At 38.5% G+C, this 24,845-nt stretch overlaps 1 protein-coding gene across 1 annotated transcript in view; it reads left to right on the top strand.

The window, feature by feature from the left end:
- Positions 1 to 24,634, top strand: part of Pggt1b (protein geranylgeranyltransferase type I subunit beta) — a 46,075-nt gene extending 21,441 nt beyond the window's left edge. The window contains exons 4-9 of the mRNA XM_008825257.2: positions 354 to 505; positions 1,894 to 2,026; positions 7,571 to 7,616; positions 12,758 to 12,942; positions 16,408 to 16,516; positions 23,771 to 24,634. Of these exons, the coding sequence (XP_008823479.1) occupies positions 354 to 505; positions 1,894 to 2,026; positions 7,571 to 7,616; positions 12,758 to 12,942; positions 16,408 to 16,516; positions 23,771 to 23,952 (807 nt within the window). The 3' untranslated portion in view covers positions 23,953 to 24,634. The remainder of the gene's footprint in view (positions 1 to 353; positions 506 to 1,893; positions 2,027 to 7,570; positions 7,617 to 12,757; positions 12,943 to 16,407; positions 16,517 to 23,770) is intronic.
- Positions 24,635 to 24,845: the final 211 nt, after the last annotated feature.

Raw genomic sequence — 24,845 nt, 5'->3', positions numbered from 1 at the left:
CCAAAACCTTAGTGTATAACTTCCTAGTATCATAAGTCATTCTTGTGTAATGCTTGTTTTACTTCAATTGGATGTCTGTAAAAATTGGTATAAGCAGCATTTCTTTAAACCACATACCAAACTAGTTCATGAAGTAAGTTTTAAGGTTTCAATTATTTGTTGTTGTTGTTTCTGAGACAGGGTGTCGTTATATTGTCTTGCCTAGCCTGGAACTTGCTATGTAGACCAGGCTGACCTCAAACTTATGAGAGATCTGCCTACCTCTGCTGAGTGCTGACTTAAAGGCATGATCCACCACACCCAGCCCCAAATTTCAATCTATTAATTTAACATGATATTAATTTTTAATTTAGAATCCTGGAACAGCTCATCCTTATGATAGTGGACATATAGCAATGACCTACACTGGCCTTTCCTGTTTAATTATTCTTGGAGATGACTTAAGCCGAGTAAATAAAGAAGCTTGCTTAGCAGGCTTAAGAGCACTTCAGCTGGAAGATGGGAGGTATGAATCATTCACTGTTACTGCTTTGTTCAAGTAAAAAGTACTTTGGAACTAAAAAACTGTATATAATACCACAGTAGATCTTTAGAGGATTGTATTCTTATGTTAGAACCACCTCGGGGCTGGAGAGATGGCTCCATGATTAAGAGCATTGCTACTCTTGGCAGAGAGCAGGGGTTCAGTTCCCAGCACTCACATGTCTGCAACTCCAGTTCCAGGGCATTAGGTGCCCTCTTTTGGCCTCCACAGTCATTGTACTTACACACAAAATATAAATAAATAAAAAATTAAAATATTAGAACTACCTAGACTGGAAATATAGCTCAAGAGAAAGTGCTTAAGTAGCATTGCAAGATCCTGGGTTTGAGCCCCAGTAATATAAAGGAAAGGAACCACATAAAGTTTATTGTATGTATAGTTAAATGCTTAATGGAAAAAGTAATCTATTTTTTAATAACTTTATAATAGCATAACTCTGCATTTTTAATTTATCCTTCTAGACAAATACTATTTGGAATAAACTTTAGTTTGAACTTTTGTTCAATGTTAAATATTATATACATTGCATAGTGGTAGTGACATTTACATGATAGCAAAAGGCTAATGTCAGCGATGCTTTGTGGTTTGTGCATTGTGTATGAAGACTTGGGAGTTTAGGTGATGATTAAAAATTAGTAAAGAGGTAAAGTAATGGTGACTCTGTCTATGGAGAAGACCACAGAGGGCCTGCTGTGGCTTTGCTGTACACGGTAGGATCTTCATTTTCTTGTCAGTGTTTTCACAACTGCTCTTGGTGAGGGAAAAATTGATGCAGACTTGTAGAAGAAATTGTCATTTGGATATGTTCTGAGCATTAAGGTCTGGAAAATACTTGATGCCTGTTTCTGTCTCTTTTTTTGTAAAGATATAAATATGTAACCCCTATTACCACTTAAAAACTAAATAGATAACAAAGCATAATAGGATTGATCGTTGATAGTTATTTGTATTTACACATTTAGAAGAAATTTCACAAAATAAACATGGGCTTAGGAATTTCTTACTATCTCATGTTGTGAGGTTTTCCTTGCTACTTTTTCTGCCATTAATTGAAAGCTACCCTGTCACAGCTTCCCTCTTTGGGAGTAAGTAATGGACTCTACATAGTAGCATCTTAGCAGAATAATCTTAGTGTAAAATAACGACCAGGACTCAGAACTTTGCGTCTGAGAGGTGATTTAAAAGTCATTTATTACTCAAGTTAATAGTCCTAATATAGAGTGGGAGTAGAATATGGTTTTTAAATCAATAGTAGATGTTTCTCTAAGTAAAGATACAAAGCATATGTTCCGATTTCCTTGAGGTAAGAGTCCAGTGTTAATGCAAAATCCTGCTACTGTGCTTTTCAGTTTCTGTGCAGTTCCTGAAGGCAGTGAGAATGACATGAGATTTGTGTACTGCGCTTCCTGCATATGCTACATGCTCAACAACTGGTCAGGCATGGATGTGAAGAAAGCCATCAGCTATATTAGGAGAAGTATGGTAAGTTCATAAAATTAACCTGGTTAGGTTGTTATTGCTGGTGTATTAGGGCTACAGTATATAGTGTATGCCTTGTCTCCTCCCCCAGGGTTTGAAGGTAAAGGCAATAAGATTGATGTGTCTCAGAACACCACGTAGAAATCTGAGAGCAAATGAACTCCTTGACGGTTAAAATGTAATACTCTTGGGTGTTTTCTTAATTTTAGGTTTATTTTAAAGACAGTAATTAGAAATGTTGCTTTCACACAGTGTCGTTCATTCTTTTTCTTAGTAGTGGTAAGGAAAACTTAGTCTCAGCTAAGTCTTCATCTTATCTATAAACCTAGAGAAATATATTTTGAAGTGCTGTTTACCAGGTTTATTACTTCCCCACTATGAAGTTTGTGCTTTTATAGATTAAGATTGCCAAAGCTAGTAATTTCCACTTTAGCTAGTATTTTACTATTGCAAAATGAAAGTCTGTCTGTTCCTAGAGGAATGGAATTGTTTTTTAATTGACTGTAACTATGCATCAGATTTTGTTGAATTTATAGTGCAGAGGTTTTAAAGGGCTTGTGAATTGAGAAAAAAAGAGACCTTGGAGATTTTTAAAAGGAAAAGAGATATGAGCTGAGTTTATATCTGTAATATGTAGCAAGCTCTCAGGACTGAGGTAGAGTTCAAAGGAGGGAGGGTGGAGGAAGAAGGGGGAATTGGGGGATTAGAGGGGAGTGGTAAAGGAAAGGAGCATGTTAGGAGGTTGGATGATCCACATTAATTTTCCCTGTTCCTGCTCACTTGACTTAAGTGGTAAATACTACTTTTGTCTGTAAAGCTAGCATTTTTCTTTTCATAATTATTAAGCATTTAATGATGAAATATATGGAAATGGAATAGCCTTTATCTCATCCGTTTTGAGACATGGTCTCCCTGTAGCCCAGCTGACCTGAAACTCACTATGTAGATCAGGCTGGCTTCGATCTCACAGAGAACTACCTGCCTCTGCTTCCTGAGTGCTGGATTTAAAGGTGTGTGCCACCATGCCTTACCTTTATTTTAATTTTTTTAGGATTTGTTTTATTATTTTATGTGTATTGACTATTTGTCTCCTTGTGTATATGTGCAGCACATGTATACAGTGCCCACAGAGACCAGATGAGGGCAACAAATCCCCTAGAACTATAGTTAAGGATGATGTAAGCTACCATTTTGCTACTGGTAACTGAACCCAGGTCCTTTGCAAGAGCAGCAAGTGCTGTTAACCATGGAGCCACCTCCCCACCCCCCATTTATGTTTTATTATGCACTGATGAGTTTCCAGCCCTGATATTTATCCTACAATAATATCAGTAGAAATTCTCTTAGAAAAAACTTTTTATCTGCCTTTATTTCTTCACTTATTCATATTACTATGGACTCTGGATTCTTTATTCAATAGATTGTAGTCTTTTACCATCGTGTTGCCTTTGGTAGATTTAACAGTCAACTTGACTGAGCCTAGAATCATCTGAGAAGGAAGTCTTGACTGAGGATTTCCCAGATCAGATTGGCCTGTGGGGGACCGTCTTGATTATTAATTGATAAAGGAGGGCCCAGCCTACTGGGTGGCACCATTGCTTTTCTGCTTCAAGGTCTTTCTTAAGTTCCTGCCCTGACTTCCCTCAGTGATGGATTATAACATGTAAGCTAAAATAAAATATTTTCTCCTCTGAGTTGCTTTTGAACAGAGTGTTTTGTCATAGCAACAGAGATGAAACTAGAACACTATATATTTTAATGCTCAGATTGGGCCAGTGAGGACATTTTCAGTCAGGCTCAGTACCCTTCATTCTTGAGGACTTTCTTGATTTCTGCTACAAGATACTTGAGGTTCAGCTTTTACTTTTCCTAGGCTCGGGCCTGAAATCAGTCATTTCTTCAAGGAGCCCAGGTCCTGATTGAAGGATGCCATTTGGAAACAGGGATCGGGTTCTAAGTGTGCGTATTAATATTGGGACATCGTAGCTTCTAGACACTTTCTTATCAGCATGCATAGATTATCCCCTGATACATATGCAAACTCAGCTTATGTTTCTGTGTGTTTTTATTAGTCTATATATTAAAAATCCTGAGTTTGATACCAGGCGTGGTGGTGCAAGCCTTAATCACAGCATGAGGTAGGCAGAGGCAGATGGATCTTTGTGAGATCACAAGGCTAGCCTGGTATACACACTGAGTTCTAGGCCAGCTGGGGCTATGGGAGACCCTGTCTTGTTTCTTAAAAAAAAAAAAGAGTCTGTACAAATACTCTTAATTATTCATCTAATACTACAGGGTCCATTTATTTTCCCTCTTTTTAAAAAATTACCTTATTTATTAATTTTTATTTTATGTGTATGAGTGTATTGCCACATGTGTGTAAGTGCCCCCGTATCGTGCAATGTCCAGGAGGCCAGAAGAGGGTTTCAGATCCCCTGGAACTGTAGTTACAAACAGTTGCTAGCCATCATGTGGGTGCTGGGAATCAAACATCTTCTGTAAGAGTACTCAGTGCTCCTAACCACTGAGCCATCTCTCCAGCCCTATTTTCCCTCTTTAAGAAAGCTATTTATAAGCCGGGCATGGTGGTGCATGCCTGTAGTCTCAGCACTTGGGAGGCAGAGGCAGGCGGATCTCTGTGAGTTCAAGGCCAGCCTGGTCTGCATAGTGAGTTCCAGGACAGCTAGGGCTACAGGGAGACCCTGTCTCAAAAAGACAAAAAAAAAAAAAAAAAATTTAAAAAAGCTATTTATTTGAAATACCATTAGATTTATTTATTTGTTTGAATTCCTGTTTTAGACATTCATTCCATAGACTCCCCATCTACACAAAAAAGTTGTTGAATTTTGTTACTTAATGTGTGAAACATTAACCTGGTTGTGAATATCAGAACTATCCAAAAATAATAATAATAGAAAGAAGTATAACCTACTGCCTTCCTGTCTTCCACCCCTTCTTAACTACTGTCTTACTCACTAGAGGTAACATTCTCACTAACTTAAGGTTTAGCATTCCTGTGTTTCTGTTTGATGAGAAGACATGTATGTATTTTATTTCCCTTAAAAAAATGTACTTTTAAATGAGAGGGACTGATTGTTTTCTTCACTCAAAGTTTATACATTTCTGGGCTCCTGGCCAGATTTAGCCTGGGGGCCATTGTTCTAGTCCATTATTTTGCCTTTATCCTGTCTTATCCCACTCATCCCCAGGGTTGGGGGGTGGGCGTGAACCTAGGTTTTTTTGCATGCTTGCATGCTAGGCAAGCACTCTACCACTGAGCTGCATCCTCAGCCCTATTTAGTGTTTGTTTTTTTGTGATTTAGGTATTTCAACTTTATATATTCTTTTGCTTATCTTTCATTTTAACTACTTTCTATATGGCATTTTCACTTTTGATGGTGGTGGGAGCAGTGCTTAGAATCCCAGGTCCCTTTGCATGCTAAGCAAGCACTCTGCTGCTCAGCTACAGCTTGCTCTGTTTTCATTTCGCCTCTGTGTGTGTGTGTGTGTGTACGTGTGTCTGTGTGTGTGTGTCTCTCTCTCTGTCTCTATATGTGTGTGTTTGCGTGGTGTTATGTACTTGTTAGTACAGGTGTATGTACATGTCTAGAGGCTGAGGTAGACACTGGATATCTTTCTTCAGTCTCTCCACCTTTATTTTCTGACACAATGTCTCTCACTGAACCTAAAGTTCATCACTTAGGTTAGGCTGGCTGGTCAGTAAGCCTCAAGGATTCCCTGTCTTGACAGCCCCACTCCACTGTTAATTATAGCCACTGAGTTTAGCTTTTTATGTGGATTCTGGAGATCCAAACTCGGTTCTTCATGCTTGTAAAGCAGGCACTTTACAGTTAGCCATCTCCCCAGATCCCCTGTTGTTAACTTTTTAATATCCTTTTAATATTCCCAATGCTTGTTTGAGGATGTGCAGTTGAGTTTAGAGTGCTAGATTAAGTTTTTTTCTGCTTTTATGGCTGTTCCTTGAAGATGCAGGCTGATTTTCCCATACTAAGAAGTACTTTCATTTCATTTGCTGTGTTTTCATCTAACAGTTACTGTGTAGATAGATTTGTCTGTTTATTTGGTGGATTTTGTTTTTTCTTACAAGCATTTAGAGCTTACAATTGCCCTCTTTTTATTGCAACAGCGTATGATTTCTTTAATAGGTGGTCCTTTTCAATGGTGGAGAAAGGGTTGCATGTTCGGTGATTTTTTTCTGACAGAAAAGAAATCTTGTTTCTCAGACCTCTAGGTTTTTCAAAACCCTTTTGAGTTTTTCTTTACTATCTGATGCTTAAATGACCTGTCTTCCATTTTTAACTTTCTTCTCCAGAAGTTATGCCTTTTGAACACTGCCGAGTTGACCTACACCCTTTCCCTGGCTCTTTCAGTCTGGGCTGTCCTTGATCTGCTCAGCAACAGCAGACCACAGGAATAATAACCAGACTGAAGTGAGGCAGTAATGAATTATTAGCAAAGTCTGGAAAAGATAATATACTTGGTCATTGATCTTGATGCTCAGTTTTTATTTATTTAATGGCTTGTGAACTAAAGAACTTGTACGTTGTGCAGTTGCTCAGTTCACGTACTGTGCTTACTGAACCATTTTTTATTCTTTACACCATGGTAATTCCATGACTGCCTGTATTTTCACTCTTAGAATGGACTTTCTCTTAGGTAGTGATTTTAATCAATCTTAAACCTAACAGTAGCTCCCCTCTTCTTCCCTCATATTTCTTTACAAAGGGGCTGGAGAGATGGCTCAGTGGTTAAGAGCACTGGCTGCTCTTAGAGAGGACCTGTGTTTGGTTCCCAGCACTCACATAGTGGCTAACAACCGTCCATAACTCTAGTTCCAGGGGATCTGACACCCTCTTCTGACCTCCGCAGGCACTGCATGACATGGGTGCACTTACATGTAGGCAATACACTTATACATATAGAATAAAAATAATAAATAAAATTAAAAATATTCCTCACAAAGCAATATCGGTCTTCATAAATGTTTATCAGAGATGATTTGCTAGGATTTGATGCTTTTTCTGTATGCAAATAACCTGAAGTTTAAGAATGTCTTTGCAAAAATTAAAAGTTTGATAAATGTTACTGTTGCTGTTTTGATTTTGGACAGTGTGGGGATATTGATAGTTAGGCAGGCACTCATCCTCAATAAGGCAAAAGTGTCTCAGAATGGATTTATTTTATGACTATAAAGTTGTATGACTGTAAAAACCTTGCATTTTCGTTGAATGCGTATTCCTTTGGAGGAAAGAGGAATAAGGGTTGGAGATTTTTATTGGATAGAAATTGATTATGCACTACTGTCTTTGAACACTCAGTATTCAGAATGTGCCACTATGAATGCATTTAGCAGTTTGATGTGGTAAATAAGAAACCATGAAGATTAAAAATACCTAGTTTGCTTTTCTGGGGAAAGTGCTTATTTTAGAAGATATAAAAGAGAGCAAAAAAAGTTAACTCAATGGCAGCTATTTATTATTAATGTTATTATTTCTCTGTTAAACTAAACAATGTTTTTCTTTTTAGTCCTATGATAATGGGCTGGCACAGGGAGCTGGACTTGAATCTCATGGTAAGACTTAGACTTACGTGTAGTTTTTTTTTTTGTTTTTTTTTTTAATAGCATTATGGTATCTTCAGTATAAAAACCCTATCTAATTGTCTCAATTCTTGACTATAGAATGACTATATTTTGTCACTTTCCTGATTCTGTCTCTTACACTGCTGTGCCTACCTCTCGGGTCACTAGACATTAAGAGATTATTCAAGCCCGAGTGTTTTCTAGTGTTAGCTGCATGAAAATATCTTGGTATTGTGTCTTAGTCTGTTGTTTGAAGACAAGAAGTTATTTTCTTTGACATAACACTAAGGCTAGACCAAAGGAATGTATTGAACATGAAAAAAAATTATTTTTATTTTGTATTAATGTTTTGCCTGATATAAGTGCACAAGATGTGAACAGTGCCCATGGAGGCCAGAAGAGGGGGATTGGATCCCCTGGACCATGTGAGTGCTGGGAGCCATACCAAGGACCTCTGGAACAGCAAATGCTGTTAACCACTCAACCATCTCTCCAGCCGCTAAACATGAAAATTTTTATTTACCCTCATAATGTAATTATCCTGTGAAAGTCACAAGACATTTTAAAAATATTTAATTATTTTTACATGTATGAGTGTATTGCCTGCATGTATATAAGTATACCCGTGTCATACAGTGCCCACAGAGGTCAGAAGAGGGCATCTGATTCCCCTGGAACTAGAGTTACAGATGGTTGTTAGCTGCCATGTGGGTGCTGGGAACCAAACCTAAGTCCCTCTGCAAGAGCAGCCAGTGCTCTTAACCACTGAGCCATCTCTCCCAGCCCACTCATGTATTTGTTTATCTATTTCCACTTAATTTTATCTTCATGAGAATAGATTTTGCCTGTTTCATCCAGTGATGTATCTACCACACTGCTGGATAGCTTTAGTTGTCAACTTGACACACCTGGGTAGAGGGAGCCTCAGTTGGGGAATTGCCTCCATTGGACTGCCCTGTGGCCATGTCTGTGGGGTATTTTCTTGATTTTTGAGTGGTGTGGGAAGACACAGCTCACTGTGGGTAGTGCCACCCCTGGGCACGTAGGCCTATATTATATAAGAAAGCAGGCTGAGCATGGGCTAGGAGAGCAAGCCACTAAGCAGTGTCCTCAATGGCCTGTGCCCCAGCTCCTGCCTCCAGGTTCCTGCCCTGAGTTCCTACTGTGTGCTCCCTTAGTGATAAACTGTGACTCTTGAGATGTGAGCCAAATAAACGCTTTCCTCTCCAAGTTGGTATTGGTCAGAGTGTTTTTTCACAGCAGTGGAAGGCAAACTAAGATACACACCTGTCACGTTTGCTACATAGGTAAAGAAATTAATTACCAGTCATCCCTGTGTTCATGGCACCTAAAACTGAGCCGTGTTGTCCTCTTTTTAGCATCTTAAAGTGCCCACTTTTATTTATTTAATTTTCTAAAATGTGTGTGTGTGTATGACTTGCATGTGTTTAAGTGGGCATGTGGAGACTGGAGGACAACCTCAGGTGTTGGTCTTCACCTTCTAACTGCTTTGAGACAGGGTCTCTTGTTTGTTGCTGTGTATACCAGGCCAACTGGTCTGCTAGTTTCCAGGGATTCTCCTTTTTCTGCCTCCCATCTTGCTATAGGAACACTAGGATTACAGACATGGATTACCACATGAAGCTTTATGTGGGGTCCAGAGGTACAAACTCAGGTCCCCACATTTATACTATAAGTGCTTTGCCCATTGAGCCATCTCCACACCCTGTTAACTTTTCTTGACATAAGGTCTTCTTTCTATGTAGCCAGGCAGACCTCAAACTCTCATTTTTCCTGCCCCAGCCTCACTAGTACTGGGATTACAGGCATGCACTAGTACTGGGATTACAGGCATGCACTACACTCAATTACTAATAAAATCACTGTGGTGATGCTGGAGAGATGACTCAGAAAAATACCTACCATGTGAGCAAAAAGATCTGCATTTGGACCCCCGACATTCTTGTAAAAGTTGGGTGTGGTGGCATGTACTGGAGGTGCAGAGATAGATGCCTGGAACTCGTTGCCCAGCCAGCCTAACCAAGTCAGCAAGCTCCTGGTTCAGTGAGAAGCCTTGTGTCAAAAAATAACAGACACCCAGTGTCAACCTCTGCCCTATGGAGCACATGAGTACCCACACAGACATGTGTACATAATCCATGAACACATACGTACAACATATACAAACACCATGGTTTTCCTCTTTTTTTCCAAGCCTGTTAGTATTAAATGGGAATATGAAATAACTTATATCTGTTCTATTGATTTTTCAGAGTACCCAGCAAATCCAGAATTTGAATGTTCATTATCTTCATTTTTGACTTTGGTTTTAATTTTCTGATTAAACTAGTTGTCCCCTACATGTCACCAATTTGTAATCTCAGATCTATGGATTAACATGAAAATTATTAGTTCATCATGCTACTGTTTTGTGCTAGCTACCATTTGATACTTTACCTACAGTTTCATTTAATCCTAACAGTAGGTTCTTGGAGAATAGGCCTCTTTGTAAGTAATAAGGTTCAGTCAGAGAAGAAAAACCACTATGACTACTATAAAGTTAAGAGTTTGATACAGGGACATGCTTTTACACACTTGTAATTAGTTGTTTGTTACTGGGACAAAATAAAATGCCTAACAAAAACAACCTAAGGAAGGGATCCTATAGCTCACAGTTCAAGGATATGGTCCGTCGTGGCAGGGAAGGCATGGTGACAGGAGTCTGAGGCAGCCTGGCACAATTGTCTGCAGTTAGGAAGCATCTCCTGCACTCAACAGCCTTTCTCTTTTATTCAGCCCAGGTCTCTGGCCCATGGAGTGTTGCTGCACACATGTAGGGTGGCTCTTCCTACCTCAGTTAACCTCAAGTAGAAAATTCCTCAGGCATGACCAGAGGTTTGTTTCCATAGTGATTCTAAATCCCATCAAATTGACAATCAAGATTTTAATACTTGGGAAAGAGGATGGTGAAGAACCTAAAAGGAGTAGTTAAGAGGATGAAAGTTACTGACAAGCCATTCTGAAGCACTGGGAAATGTGGACAAGTCAGACCTAGCAAAGGATATAGAAGGGCCGGCACATCCAGCTGCCGAAGGTGACTGTAGTAAAGAACTCTGGAAGGTTGTTCATCCTACCTTTGTGGGCGTCTTTGTATCCTTTGCCTGGAAAATTGAAGTTTGTCTGTTTCAGTTTGATGATATTCTAGTTTTTTTCATGTGCTTTTCTTCCAAACTCCCCAATCTAAATATGTAAAATATATTGGGTTTAAGTTTGTGGGTTTTGGGGGGTTTTTTGTTTTGTTTTGTTTTGTTTCTCTTCATTCAGTTGCTGTTTCCCATCTTTGCTTAGCCCATACGTATTTAGCCAGAAAAACTAAACAGGCTATGTTGCCACCTAGGCTGTGATCAAGTGTGGTGCTTCACTGTACCCCTCTAATTCTCCAGGGGCAGAAACTTTAGGGTACAGTGTTACTATGCTCTGGAAGAATTGGGCTGTCTGACTTTGCTAGGGCTAAAATTACTTTTTTGTCTCAAGATTCATAACAGGAAGATCAGGTAAATTAATTTGATTCTATGATTCTTCTAAAATATCTCTTCTTATTCCAGAACAAAAATGTTAAATCCCTTTGGCCTTAATAGCCTTTAAACATTCAGTTGCCTTGAATTTATTTATCTTTTTCATGTGGTGCTTCTATATAAAATATTGTACTTACATACTTATGTATTTAGTTTAATGATTTATCTCTGACTATAGCTTGTTGACTACCTTAAATTATACATTTCAGAAGACAAAGAGTCTTACAGATACTAAGAGTTCATAAAACTGATCTGTAAAGTATGGGAACAGTAAGTTGAATTTGTGTATAACCTGTGTGCCTCCTCCTGTATACCTTAAATCACCTTGGATTATAATATCTAGCACCATGTAAATACTGTTTTACTATATTTAGTGGGCCATAACAAGAAAGGTCTTCTGTTGGTACAGAAACACTTTGCTTTTCAGATATTTTTGATTCTCAGCTCCCACCTTGAATGGAGAACCCATACATATAAAGGGTAAAAGTCAGACTTGGGAGGCTGGAGAGATGGCTCAGAGGTTAAGAACACTGGCTGCTGTTGCAGAGGACCTGGGTTCGATTCCCAGCACCCACATGGCAGCTAACAACCATCCGAACTCCAGTTCCAGGGGAATCTGACACCCTCTTCTGACCTCCTTGGGCATTGCACTTAACACAGTGCGCCTAACACACATGCAGGCAATACACTCACACTTAAAATAAAAATAATAAATGAAATAAAGATTAGACTTGGATCTACAGAAGCTCAAGTCTGACAAAAATGCTATCATGGTCCAGGAAGATGGGCACAAAGCCCCACCTCTAGCTGAGGAGATATTAGCCATTGATAGCAGCTGGGAGGAGAGTCAGTTTTCTTTAAGGTATGATACAGGGGGCATCAACCACACTCCAGGGGATTTGAGCAGCACAAATTGAACTTGGGTTTTTTTATTTGTTTTAAGAGTACAAGGATGGGAGGTGGGGATGGATTTGAGAGGTGGAGGAGGTGAATATAATCAAAATACATTGTTTGAAATTCTCAAAGAATTAATACATTAAAAATTAAAAAAAGGAATACAGATACTACCGGGGGGGGGGGGGGGGGGCGGCAACAGGCTTGGGGGATCTAGTCCTGGACAGAGACTTCACTAAGTTCCAAATGGCATTGATCATGGACTTTGGAACAAATTCCCTAATCTTGTTCCAAGCTGTATTTTTTTTTCATAAGTATTATGTTTGCACTTGGGAGGCAGAGGCAGGCAGATCTCTGTGAGTTTGGGTCAACTTGGTCTACATACTGAGTTTCAAGCCAGCTGGAGCTACAGGGAAACCCTGTCTCAAAAAGTCAAAAAAAAAAGTTTATTACAGCTTTAAGGTGTCTTCAGGTTCTGTTCAGGTTTATTTTTAACATAGAGAGGCTTCATTGTTTAGTATTTTGAGGTTGTCATTTCAATTTTACTTAACTGTTTTGTAGGATTGTGCGTCTACCATTCCCCCTAACACGTGATACTGCTTTCATAGGCATTCATAGACATCTAAATGAAGTTTATAATATTGTGTGGTTTTGATTAACCAGGAGGATCCACTTTTTGTGGCATTGCGTCACTGTGCCTGATGGGCAAATTGGAAGAAGTTTTTTCAGAAAAAGAACTGAACAGGATAAAGAGGTGGTGTATAATGAGACAGCAAAATGGCTATCACGGAAGACCTAACAAGCCAGTAGACACCTGTTACTCTTTTTGGGTGGGAGCAACTCTAAAGGTAAGAGAAGTCATAAAAATGAGAAACCTATTTCCCTTGCTCACAAAGCTGTGCTGAAAGACTCGGTCATGTTGTGCATTAAGTGTTATTAAGTTTAGGTTACTCGATTTTTTTTTTTAATTTTGCACTACTTGAGTTTATTTATTTAATTTTTGGTCTTTGAGACAGGGTCTCCCTGTAGCCCAAGCTGGCCTGGAACTCACAGAGATCTGCCTGCCTCTGCTTCCTGAATGCTGGGATTAAAGGCATGAGCCACCAATCCCAGCGAAAATTTCTGTTTTTAAAAAGCTTATGTGTCATGGTACTCACCTTTAGTCCCAGCATTCAGGAAGCAGTGGCAGGTCAGTCTCTGTGAGATCAAGGCCAGCCTGGTCTACATAGTAAGTTCCAGGCCAGCTAGGGCTGCAGGAAAACCCTGTCTCAAAAAGAATAACAACAACAAAAAAGCTTATGTGGTTCAGAACTTGATTCTTTCTCTCTCTCTCTCTCTCTCTCTCTCTCTCTCTCTCTCTCTCTGTTTTTTGTATTTTGTTTTTTGTTTTGCTTTTGTTTTGGACAGGGTCTCACTGTGTATTCTTTGCTGGCCTGAAATGTATGATGTAGACCAGGGTGGCCTAGAACTCAAAGAGATCCTCATGCCTCTCTCTGTTGGGATTAAAAGCATACAATACCACTCCTGGTTCAGAACTTGATTTTATACCTGCTTACACCTTATATAGCATAGAACTTGTTAAGTAACTATGTTTTTGTGGGTGTAAAGCCAAAAATGGACCTTGTAGAATAGGGATCGATCTAATGGTGATGCCAGTAAACATGGGAAGTTAGTGAATTTAAAAGATAAGTATAAGGCATTTGCTGAAAATACATTTTATTTTTAGTAGTTTGTTTTGTCTGAAACTTCTAAACTTAATTGGCTGAATATGCCACAAAAAGTTGTTGAGCTGGTAAATATGTTTCTTCTGCCTTAAAATGTCTGTCATCTTAAGGATCCATCCCTTTGTTCAGATATTCTGGAATATAACAAGGAGTCTATATTTCATTTTCTGGGCTTTTTCTCTTAAAATTCATACATAGGGTTGTAATAACTAAAGAGTCTGGTTTAAAATGAAAGCAGTAGCCTCCCTGTTTATTTCTAATGCCATTTCTAAATACACTGTATTTTTTTTACTACAAAAAAATTTCAAACATTCAAAACAGAATGGTACAGTGAATCCCCATGTGTCCATCAGCCAGTCTCCATGTTGGTCAACCCAAAACAGGCTCCCTCCACTGTGTGAACTTGAAGGCAATGCTTTGTTTTGCTTGCAGCACCATTTCTATATGAAAATAACTTTTAAAAAAGGAACTTTTATATCAGTATCACAACTGAAAAATGAGCCATAATTGCTTTCAGCATTGCGTATCCATTCAGCGATGTTGCATACTTCCTGTTGTGTGGCGTCAAGGAACACCTAGTATCTGCTGTCTCTTATTGATCACAAGTCTGTAAGTTGGCCAAGCTAATTTTTCCATTGTAAAGTTCCTGTCAATTTTTTGTTTTTCCCTTGTCTTTCATTGTGGTAAATTTTGGCATAATATTTATCACCTTAACCATTTGTATGTAATTTCAGTAGTAGTAAGACTATCCCAAATAGTATATAACTATCACCAGCAGTTCTATCCATAACTGATCCTGTGAAAAATAGCCAGCTTCTCATTGTCCCCTCCCCCCAGCCTCTTTCTTGTATTCACTGTTCTACTCTCTGTCTCTGTTAATTTGTCTTTCCGGGTATCTCCTTATACTAGCTGTCTCATTGCTGTGACAAAACACCTGACAGAAGCAACTTGAAGAAGGAAAGGTTTATTTTGGCTCACAGTTCTAGGGATGAATCCATCCTGGTAGAGAAGGTGTGGCAATAGGAGTAGGAGGCAGCTGGTCTCGTTGATTGCATCCATAGTCTAGAAGGAGAAAGCAATGTATGTTGTTGCTCACCTACCCTTCTCCTGTTTATGTATTCCAAAACCCAGGGAAATAATGCTGCCCACATTTAGGGTGGGTCTTTCTACCTCAGTTAACCCAATCTAGATAATCCCTCACAGACATTCCCAGAGATTTGCCCATAAGGTGATTCTAGATCATACAGTTGGAGGAAATGGAGCCCATTCACTGGAATAGGAAGTCACAGCAGCAGGAACTTGAAGTGGCTGCTCACATTGCATCCATCTGGAGGCAGACAGTAGTGAATGCTCAGCTCATTTTCTCCTTTTTATTGCATCTAAGACCCCACCCTGTGGAATGGTGCCACCCACAATGGGTGGGTCTCCTTAGCTCTTTTAACCTTATCTACATAATCTCTCAGGTTTGCCCAGAGACTTGTTTTCTAGGTGATTCTAGATCCTGCCAAGTTGATAGTACTAACCAGCATAGTACCTATCCTAGTCTGTTTCTTCATTGCTGTAACAAAATACTCTGACCAATACCAACTTAGGGAGGAAAGGGTTTATTCAGCTTACATCTCCCAGGTCACAGTTCATTGGGGAGCCCAAGGTAGGAACTCAGGGCAGGAACCTGGAAACAGGAGCTGGAGCACAGGCCATGAAGGAACGCTGCTTACTGGCTTGCTCCCCTGGCCCCTGCTCAGCCTGCTTTCTTATTCAACACAGGCCCACCTACCCAGGGGTGGCACTACCCACAGTGGGCTGGGCCCTCCCACATGACTCAATAATCAAGAAAATGCCTCACAGACATGGCCAGGGGCCAGTCCAATGGAGGCTCCCTCAACCCAGGTGTGTCAAGTTGACACTAAAGCTATCCAGCACAGTACCCCTGTCAAAAACCAATTAGCCATATATGTAAAGGTTATTTCTGGACTCTCATCTGTTCTGTTATTATATATGTCTTTCCTTGTGCCAGACATATATAACAGTATCAGAGTGTTATAAACATAGCTTTGTAGTAAGCTTCAAACCAAAGAAGCGTTAAAGTCTTCCAGCTTCGTCTTTTCCAAGGTTGTTCTGACTGTTGGGGCCCTTGGCAGTTTCATATGAGTTTAGTGATTAACTCCCATTTCTTGGAAAAAAAAAAAATGCTGTTGGAATTTTAGTAATTATTTAATGAATCTGTAGATTTCTTTAGGAGTCACAATTTGACAGTGTTAAGCCTTCCTACTAATGAGCTTGGTAAGAAAATAGACAAGATCCTGTAGTTGGCTAATTTTAAGTGCTCAAAACTCCAGAGATTCCTCTGAGAGCCTAAGGCCAAAGAAAGCCTTTCTGTAGCCAGGCGAGGTAGTACATGCCTTTAATCCCAGTACTCTAGAGGCAGAGGCAGGCAGATCTCTGAGATCAAGGCCAGTCTGGTCTGCATAGTGAGGTTCAGGCCAGCTGTGGCTACAGGGGAACAAAGCCTACCTGAATGATTCATACCTGAAATGTGAACCCAAGGCCAATAAGAAGTTTTATGTCTGTTCATTTTTGTCATTTCAGCTTCTGAAAATTTTCCAGTACACCAACTTTGAGAAGAATAGAAATTATATCTTATCCACCCAAGATCGCCTTGTAGGGGGCTTTGCCAAATGGCCAGACAGTCATCCAGGTAATTATTTTGGGTATGAATCTAGAGCAACATTTGTTTTAGGACTTAAATCATTAAGTGTCTTTATCAGAAATTGTGTATGATAAAAAATATTGTCACAGTTCTAAAGTTACATTAAATAATGTGTGTTTTTTTGGTCTTTTTGAAACAGGGTCTCCCTGTAGCCCCAGCTGTCCTGGAATTCACTATGTAAACCAGGCTGGCCTTGAACTCAAAGAGATCTGCCTGCCTCTGCCTCTGCCTCCCGAGTGCTGGGATTAAAGGTGTGTGCCACCATGCCCGGCCTAAATAACGTTTTTAAAATTTTGGGTTTAAGGGCCAGCAAGATGGCTTAGTGTAAAGGTGTCACTACCAAACCTGATGACCTTATTTTGATTTCCCAAGATACACATGGTTGAAGGAGAAAGCCAAATCCCTCAAGCTGTCCTCTGTGTGCTGTGGCACATCCCCCCTACACCCCCAAAATAAATAGTGAAAAATTATATTTACGGTAGATGTACAGTATGAGTAGTATAAAAGAAGTAGTGGATTGTCAAGATATATTGGTATAGTTTTTTCCTCAAATACCTAGCAGTGTTTTACCTCATGTGTTAGTAAGGCAGATGTTATAAATTGGTACTATCCAAAACAGGGAGTCAATTGGCTCATCTAAAATCATCAGGGTTATTAGTTCTGACTTGATCTAACCTTGAGTGTTGTGAGTGTTCTACATCAATTAGCAATCAAAACAGTGCCCCACAGACATGCCCACAGGCCATTCTGAGCTAGGTAATTCCTCTGTTGAAGTACCCTCTTCACAAGTCACTTTAGGTTATGTCAAATTGGTAGGGCTAACCAGGACACTGGGTCCTAAAGGGAAGTAAGTTCTTACTCTTCAGAAATTGTTAAGTTTAAAAAAAAAAAAAAAAAAATCTCCTGAACTGAATTCAACCACACATTATAAAGGGCTGGGGATACACCTCACTTGGTAGGATGCTTATGTAGCACATAAGATGCCCTGGATCCTATCTCCAGTACCATATAACTAGGTGTCATGGTGCATTTTTGTAATCCTAGCTCTTGTAAAGTGGAAGCAGGAAGATCAGCAATTCAGGGTTGCCTTTGGCTGTACAATGAGTTTGAGGCCAACCTAACATAAAAGAGACAGTTTTAAAGAAAAAAAATTGGGGACTAGAGAGATGACTCAGTGGTTAAGAGCACTGACTACTCTTGGAAAGGACCTGGGTTCGATTCTGAACACCCACATGGTGGCTAACAACTGTCTGTAACTCCAGTTCCAGGGGATCCGACACCATCTTCTGACCTCTGAGGGCATTGCACTACATGGGTGCACTTAAACACATGAGGCAATACACTCATACACATAAAAAATAAAATAAATGAAAAAAAATTTACCACAATCAAATAGACTTCATTCTAGGAATGCAAGGATGGTAAAGGAACATCTCTGAACATAATAAAGGCTGCACATGACACAGCTTTAACCACCATTATACTTGAGTTTTTTCTTTGAGCATTTCTCAGTATAGTCCTTGAAGTCTTAGCTAGAGCAGTTAGAAAAGAGAAATAAAAAGGATGCAAATAGGAAAGGAAGAAGTCATTTTTTTTTTTGTTTGCAGACAATATGATCTGATATGAATGAGCCCTAAAGAGAAAACTCTTAGAACTAATTATTAACTCTTTCAGTAAGGTAGCAGAATCAAAAATAAATATACATGAATCAGTAGTTTTCTTATATACCAATAACAGGCATGCTGAGAAAGAAATTGGGAAAACAGTCTTAGTCATTAAAACAACAAAACACCATAGAATAAACCTAACAAAGAAAGTGAAAGTCTTCTAAAAGAAAACTTTAAAAACACTTGAGAAAGAAACTGAAGGCAACTCTAGAAGATGGAAAGCCCTCCCTTTTGCATGGATTGGCAAAATTAATATCATTACCAAAAGCAATCTACAGATTCAGTACAATTCACATCAAAACTCCAAATGATATGCTTTACAGAAATAAGAAAAAATTTCATATGAAAATATAACAAAAAAGAAAATATAGTAAAAATTCATATGAAAATATAGCAAAAAATATATGAAAATATAGCAAAAAGAACAGTAATAGAAGCATCCCAACACCTGATTTCAATTGTACTATAAAGCCGTAGGAGCAAAAAGGTGATAGTATCTTAAAAATACATGTTATTAATGGGATGTAAGAAAGAATCCAGAAATAAACTCACACAACTAACAGTCTCTTGCTTTTTGCCAAAAATGCCGAAAACATAGATTGAAGAAAAGACAAATGCTCAACAAATGTTGTGGGGGGAAATAGGATATTCACATGTAGAAGAATAAAGCTAAATCCATCTCTCTTAGCCTGCACAAAAATCAGTTCAAAATGATCAAAGACTTAACATAAACCTAAAACACTGAAACTGTTAGAGAAAAACTTAGAGGAAAAACACTTAAATGTATAGGCATAGGCTCTCATAGGACTTTCTGATAAAGATCCCAGCCACTCAGGAAATAATGCCAAGAATTGATGAACCAGGCCCCATGAAATTAAAAAACTTCTATGGAGCAAAGCAACAGTGTTCACTGTTTCTTCTATGCTTAGTGAAGAAACAGCCCACAGAATGGGGAAAAAATCTTTACTAGCTATACATCTGACAGAAGATTAATACCTAGACTATATAAAAAATTCAGAAACCTAAATACCAAAAACCCAACCAACCCAATCCATAAATAGGGACCTGTGAAATGAACAGAGTTCTTAAAAGGTGAAATAGAACACTGGATGTGGCTAGTACTCGACTTTAATCCCAGCCCTTGGGAGGCAGAGGTAGGCAAATCTCTGAGATGGAGGCCACCCTGCTTCACATCTCCACATCGTGACTTCCAGGTGGGCTGGAACTAGGGAGACCCTGTCCAAAAAAAAAAAAAAAAAAAAAAAAAAAAAAGATGAAGTAGAAATGGCAAATAAGTATATGAAAAAAGGCTCAACATCCTTAGCCATCAGAGAAATGTAGAACTATTAAATTTAAAAGTATAAATTTTAGCCGGGTGTGTGTGGTGGCGTACGCCTTTAATCCTAGCACTTGGGAGGCAGAGGCAGGCGGATCTTTGTGAGTTCCAGGCCAGCCTGGTCTACATAGTAAGTTCCTGTCTCAAAAAGACAAAAAAAAAAAAAAGTATAAATTTTAAAACTTGAAATTTCATTTCATCCTAGTTAGAATGGCTGTCAATAAGTAAACAACAAATGCAAGAGTGTCAGGAGAAGCGAGTCCTTAAACACTGGTGGTGAGAATATAAATTATTCTATCGCTGTTGAAATTAGAATGGAGGTTCCTCAAGAAACTAAGAATAGACCCAGCTATACCACTCCCAGGTATATGCCCAAAGGACTAACAACTTACAACATACTACTTGAATACCATGTTTACTGCAGGACTATTTTCAGTAGCCAGGTTAGGGAATCATCCTAAGTGTCAGTCAACAGATTAATGGTAAAGAATATGTGGTATATTTGCCTACTCGAGTTTTATTTAATCATAAAGAATGAAATTATGTTGTTGCTGGAAAATGATGCAACTGGAGATCATCATAGTAAGCAAAATAAATTAGGCTTAGACAAATATCTCCTATATCATTTATATGTATATGACATTGAAGCAAAAGAGTCTGTTACTTTGGAGGGGGGGGGATAGAGTGGAGAATATGGACAAAATAAATAATATACATCAATGACAATATCTAATGAAATTCATCACTGTGTACAATGAACATATACTAATATGTTATTTATAAAGTTATTTATTACAAATACCTCATTCTCAATATAGATGTTCCTTGCTGCCTATACTCTGTCCTCTAAATTTTGGCAGATTTGGTTAACTTTTTTAGATAACTACTTTAATCTCTAAATTCTTATCATTTGTTACTTAAAACTCAGGAACCAAATAGCTCCAGACCATATAAATGTCACCCAAAGTTTAGTTCTCCTGTCTCTGGCACCCTTCTCCAGCCTATATTCACCCCATTTATAGTTTACTCTAGCAAAGTAATCTATAAAAATCAATGTAAAGGTTTGCTTAATTAATTCATGGCACTGGTGTGTTTGATGAACATATTAAAGGATTAGCTATTGATATATACAACTAGATGTATAGAATTACATGTTATAGCACTGTAATAGAATCATAGTCGTTATTATCCGTTTAGAGAGTGCTGTTCAGTTCATCTGTGCTAAAACTGCCATGGTTGTAGTGTGTACTTGGGTCAAATGTAAAGAAGAGACTCATAAGTCATGTTTGTGTGCTTAAAATAAGAATAATTACGTCTTCCTTTACCTTCTTATGTAAAACTTGTTTTCTTGGAGAAAATGTAGAATGCTTTCAATGGCACAAGCAAATGTATCTTTTCACAAATCAATTTCCAAAGCAAAATAATAATTTAAAATTGTTGATATATATAACACATAGCTATAAATATATTTAAATTGTGTCTCAAGACATCATGGGATGGAGAGATGGATTAGTGGTTAAGAGCACTTGCTGATCTTGCAGAGGACCCAGGTTTGGTTCCCAGCATCCACATGGCAGCTGACAAACACCTGTAACTCCAATTCCAGGGGATCCAGCTTCCTCTTCTGCCCTCTGCAGGCATTGTACACATGTAGTACACTTACATACATGCTGGCAAAATACTCATAGGCATAAAACAAAAATAAATAAATAAATATTTTTTTTTTTGGTCTTTTTGAGACAAAAAGACCTGTAGCCCCAGTTGACCTGGAACTCACTATGTAGACCAGGCTGGCCTCAATATCACAGAGATCTGCCTGCCTCTGCATCCCAAGTACTAGAATTAACAGCTTAAAGAAAAAAAGAAAGGAAGGAAGAAAGGAAAAGGAAATCTGATAATTATTTGGGGTTGGTACCTTCCCCCCCCCACCCCCCAATCAGTCTGTGGCACTGTTTTGACAAATAATGGGAATGTGGGACTTTCAGTCTTTTGGAAAGTATCTCTTATATAGATATACTTGAGTATTTCTAGTACCATGAGGTTGTATATCTGTAGTGGGGTTTTGTTTGGTTTTAGTTTTTTGAGACAGGGGCTTACTTAGCCCAAGTTAACCTGAAACCCTTGATCCAAGTGCTGGAATTACAGGTGTGTATCATCAACAGGCCTAGGTTTCCAGTTCTGTTTTTAAAAGAAAATTCTTGAAGCTTTTTCCTAGAGACGTCAGTTGCTCACTTTAATGTTTTTATAAGTATTTGGATGTAATACTTTTTTATAGGTGCAGTGTCTTTGGAGCCTATATACTAGAGAATTCAGAAAGTCTTTGTGTATGGTTAACTGAACTGAAGTGACAGGGTCTAAACACAGAACCTTTAGAAAAGTTACTTGAACAAAAATGTTTTCAAGTTAACTTATTAGCTTGGTTTTAGTAAGACTAGTAGCAGATTTGACATGAAGACGTTTATGTACATTTATGGAGAATACTTTGAAAAGGAGTGATGTTTTGTCATAACAAATATATCAATGTCTAAGATTTTAATATATCACCACCTACAGATGAGGTTTTATTTATTTTATCTTAATGTTTTGTGGTTTGAATCTTTGTCTTCTGCAAAAATTCTTTTGAGGCAACAGTAGCTCCAGGTGGAGAGATTCAGATTTTACACTGGATCCAATTTTATGCTGCTCTTGGTCTACATTATACTCCTTTCTGTTGCACCTTCTTCTCCCCCCCCACCCCCCCAAAAAGTTTCCTGGTTTCTAAAAATCAAGATTAATGTTGCTTTGTTCATGTTGTGATTTTAGGGTAACTGAGGAACAGGACAAATCCATTTTTCTGTAGTCTGAAAATTGGAGGAAAGTGAGCCATTTAACTCTTGATGAGTTTGACTTGCTAAGGTATTTTGAACTTTTAATAGCCCTTGAGGTCATATATGCTGGCCAGTTCAAAAATAGAAAAAAATTCTTGGCTGCTGTAAAACTGTTTTTGTAGTGTTCCCATAACTGCAGGATTCTGAGCTCTTCACAGCTCTATATAAGGTTCTCAGGCAAGCAGAGGCCACATCGTTTCAGCTACTGCTTTAATGGAAGCGGCTTGCAGGTCCCTACAGATGGGAAACTGTAGTGGGGCCAGCGCATAGATCATTACTATAACCAAATAGAAAGTGAATTTATGTTTATTGTCAAGTCAGATATTTCTAGACATCACTGGAGATAGAACTCAGTATGGCAGTGTACAGTGTTCCGTGATGTACTGTTTCATTTCTTTCACTTAGCACAGTAGTTGTATATGGTTTGGGAACTGTCAGAACAAAAGTTGGGGTAGGAAGACGAGGCATACTGCTACTTGGATTCAGAAGTTAACTTGTTTTCCTTTTTATAAATTTTGTCTAGGATTGTGGTTATAGCTCCTTGGCAGAGGGCATGCCAAGCATCTGAAAGGCTCCAGGTTCAACCTTAGCACCACAAAAAAAAATTTATAATGAAAGAAAAAGTTTTCTTTATTATATAATTTCTTTCTGCATATTATAGTAAACTGAGGTATTTTAAATTATTGCTATTCTTTTTTAAAATTTTTATGTGTGTGAGTGTTGTACCTGCTTGTATGTAAGTGTACTGTGTGCATGTAATGCCTTCAGAGGCTGTAAGAGGGCATCATATTGCCTGGAACTGGACTTACGGATGGTTGTTAGCCACCATGTAGGTGCTGGGAACCGAACTTGGGTCCTCTGCAAGAGCAGCTGGTGCTCTTAACTGCTGAGCCATCTCTCCAGCCTTAATTGCTATTCTTATCCTTAGAGAATGTGAGTAGGAAAACCATATGAACAAGATTATGTGTTCCTTTGTTAATAGTAATTTCATTAATCACATATTTGATTTTGTTTTGTGTTTTGGGGTTTTTTTTTTTTTTTGGACACAGGGTCCCACTGTGTAGCCCTGGCTGACCTAGAACTTGATATATAGACCAGATGGGCCTCAAACACAGAGAGCCCCCTGCCTCTGCCTCTGCCTCTGCCTCTGCCTCTGCCTCTGCCTCTGCCTCTGTTGGGATTAAAGGCCTGTATTACCACATCTAGCTAAAATATTTTATTTTGATTTTTTTTTAAATGATGTTTGAGACTGAGACAGTATTTCAGAGGCTAGCATTTTCCTAATTTGTTTATATAATGATGGGCTGGTAGATACTTTCTAGCATGTACAAGTTAGAGTGCTAATCTTGGTTTTTAAATGCCTTCTTTGCAGATGCTTTGCATGCATACTTTGGAATCTGTGGACTGTCACTAATGGAAGAAAGTGGAATTTGCAAAGTTCATCCTGCTCTGAATGTAAGCACACGAACTTCTGAACGTCTTCGAGATCTCCATCAAAGCTGGAAAACCAAGGACTCTAAACAGTGCTCAGAGAATTTCCACATCTCCACCTGACTGACTTTAGACTGGAGTAGGGGGTTTGTAGCATAACTGTAGCTCAAGGTTAAAAGCCATGTATAACCAGGTGTGCTTTTTTTTTAAGGGGTAGAGTCCTAAAATCAAAGCCTATACTGCTAACACTTTGGGAAGTGGTCTTGAGCCAGTAACCTTTGTATAGGTTTCAAGAAAATCTTTGAGTGCTGTGGCTCTTACATGTTTATACTGGGTTTCTAAGAAGTTCTTTGAGGCAAATTGTATGTATGTATGTATGTAGGCTTTCTTTTTTAAAAGTCTCCAGTACAAGTTCTGTCTTACAAAATGGACACAAATCTTCAGAACAAGTTTACACTTCATATAGCATTGATAATCTTCAGGTGAGCATTTAGTGACCATTTAAAAATCTTGACTGCTGATGGTAAAAAGACAAAATTGCTTTATCTATTATTTGAAAACAGATGGTCCCATAATTTTTTTTAAATGACTTGTTTTATGTTATTCTTAAGTATGGTGTGCCAACTAGACTTGTATAACCTATATAAATGAAATTAATAAGTTTATAAGAATAAATAGGCTTAACTAATACTATAGTTTTCTAAAGGAAGATTGTTTTAAGGATACTGTTATGTAGAACTAAGGAGAAAGTACTTGAACTGTGATTATGAATGAGAAAGCTTTGTGCTGTGTGTCTTTATTTAGATGTCCCATTTCCCTCCTCCAATTCTCCCATATCCCCCAACATGACTCCCTCCCAGTACATGGGTTTTTTTTTTTTTTTTTTTTTTTTTTAATCCAAATCATTGGCTGCCTTTTGTAGGGCTAAAGGAAGGAAACAATCTTCATTATCTAGGAAAAAAAAGAGACATTCAGTGTTTTATTTTCCTGGAATTCATGATACTGTAAATTATACT

Source organism: Nannospalax galili, unplaced genomic scaffold (assembly GCF_000622305.1).
Source record: "Nannospalax galili isolate Female #2095 unplaced genomic scaffold, S.galili_v1.0 scaffold128, whole genome shotgun sequence".
Classification (NCBI taxonomy): Eukaryota; Metazoa; Chordata; class Mammalia; order Rodentia; family Spalacidae; genus Nannospalax; species Nannospalax galili.
The sequence above is the reverse complement of the archived record's forward strand: the minus strand, read 5'-3'. Positions and strand labels throughout refer to the sequence as shown.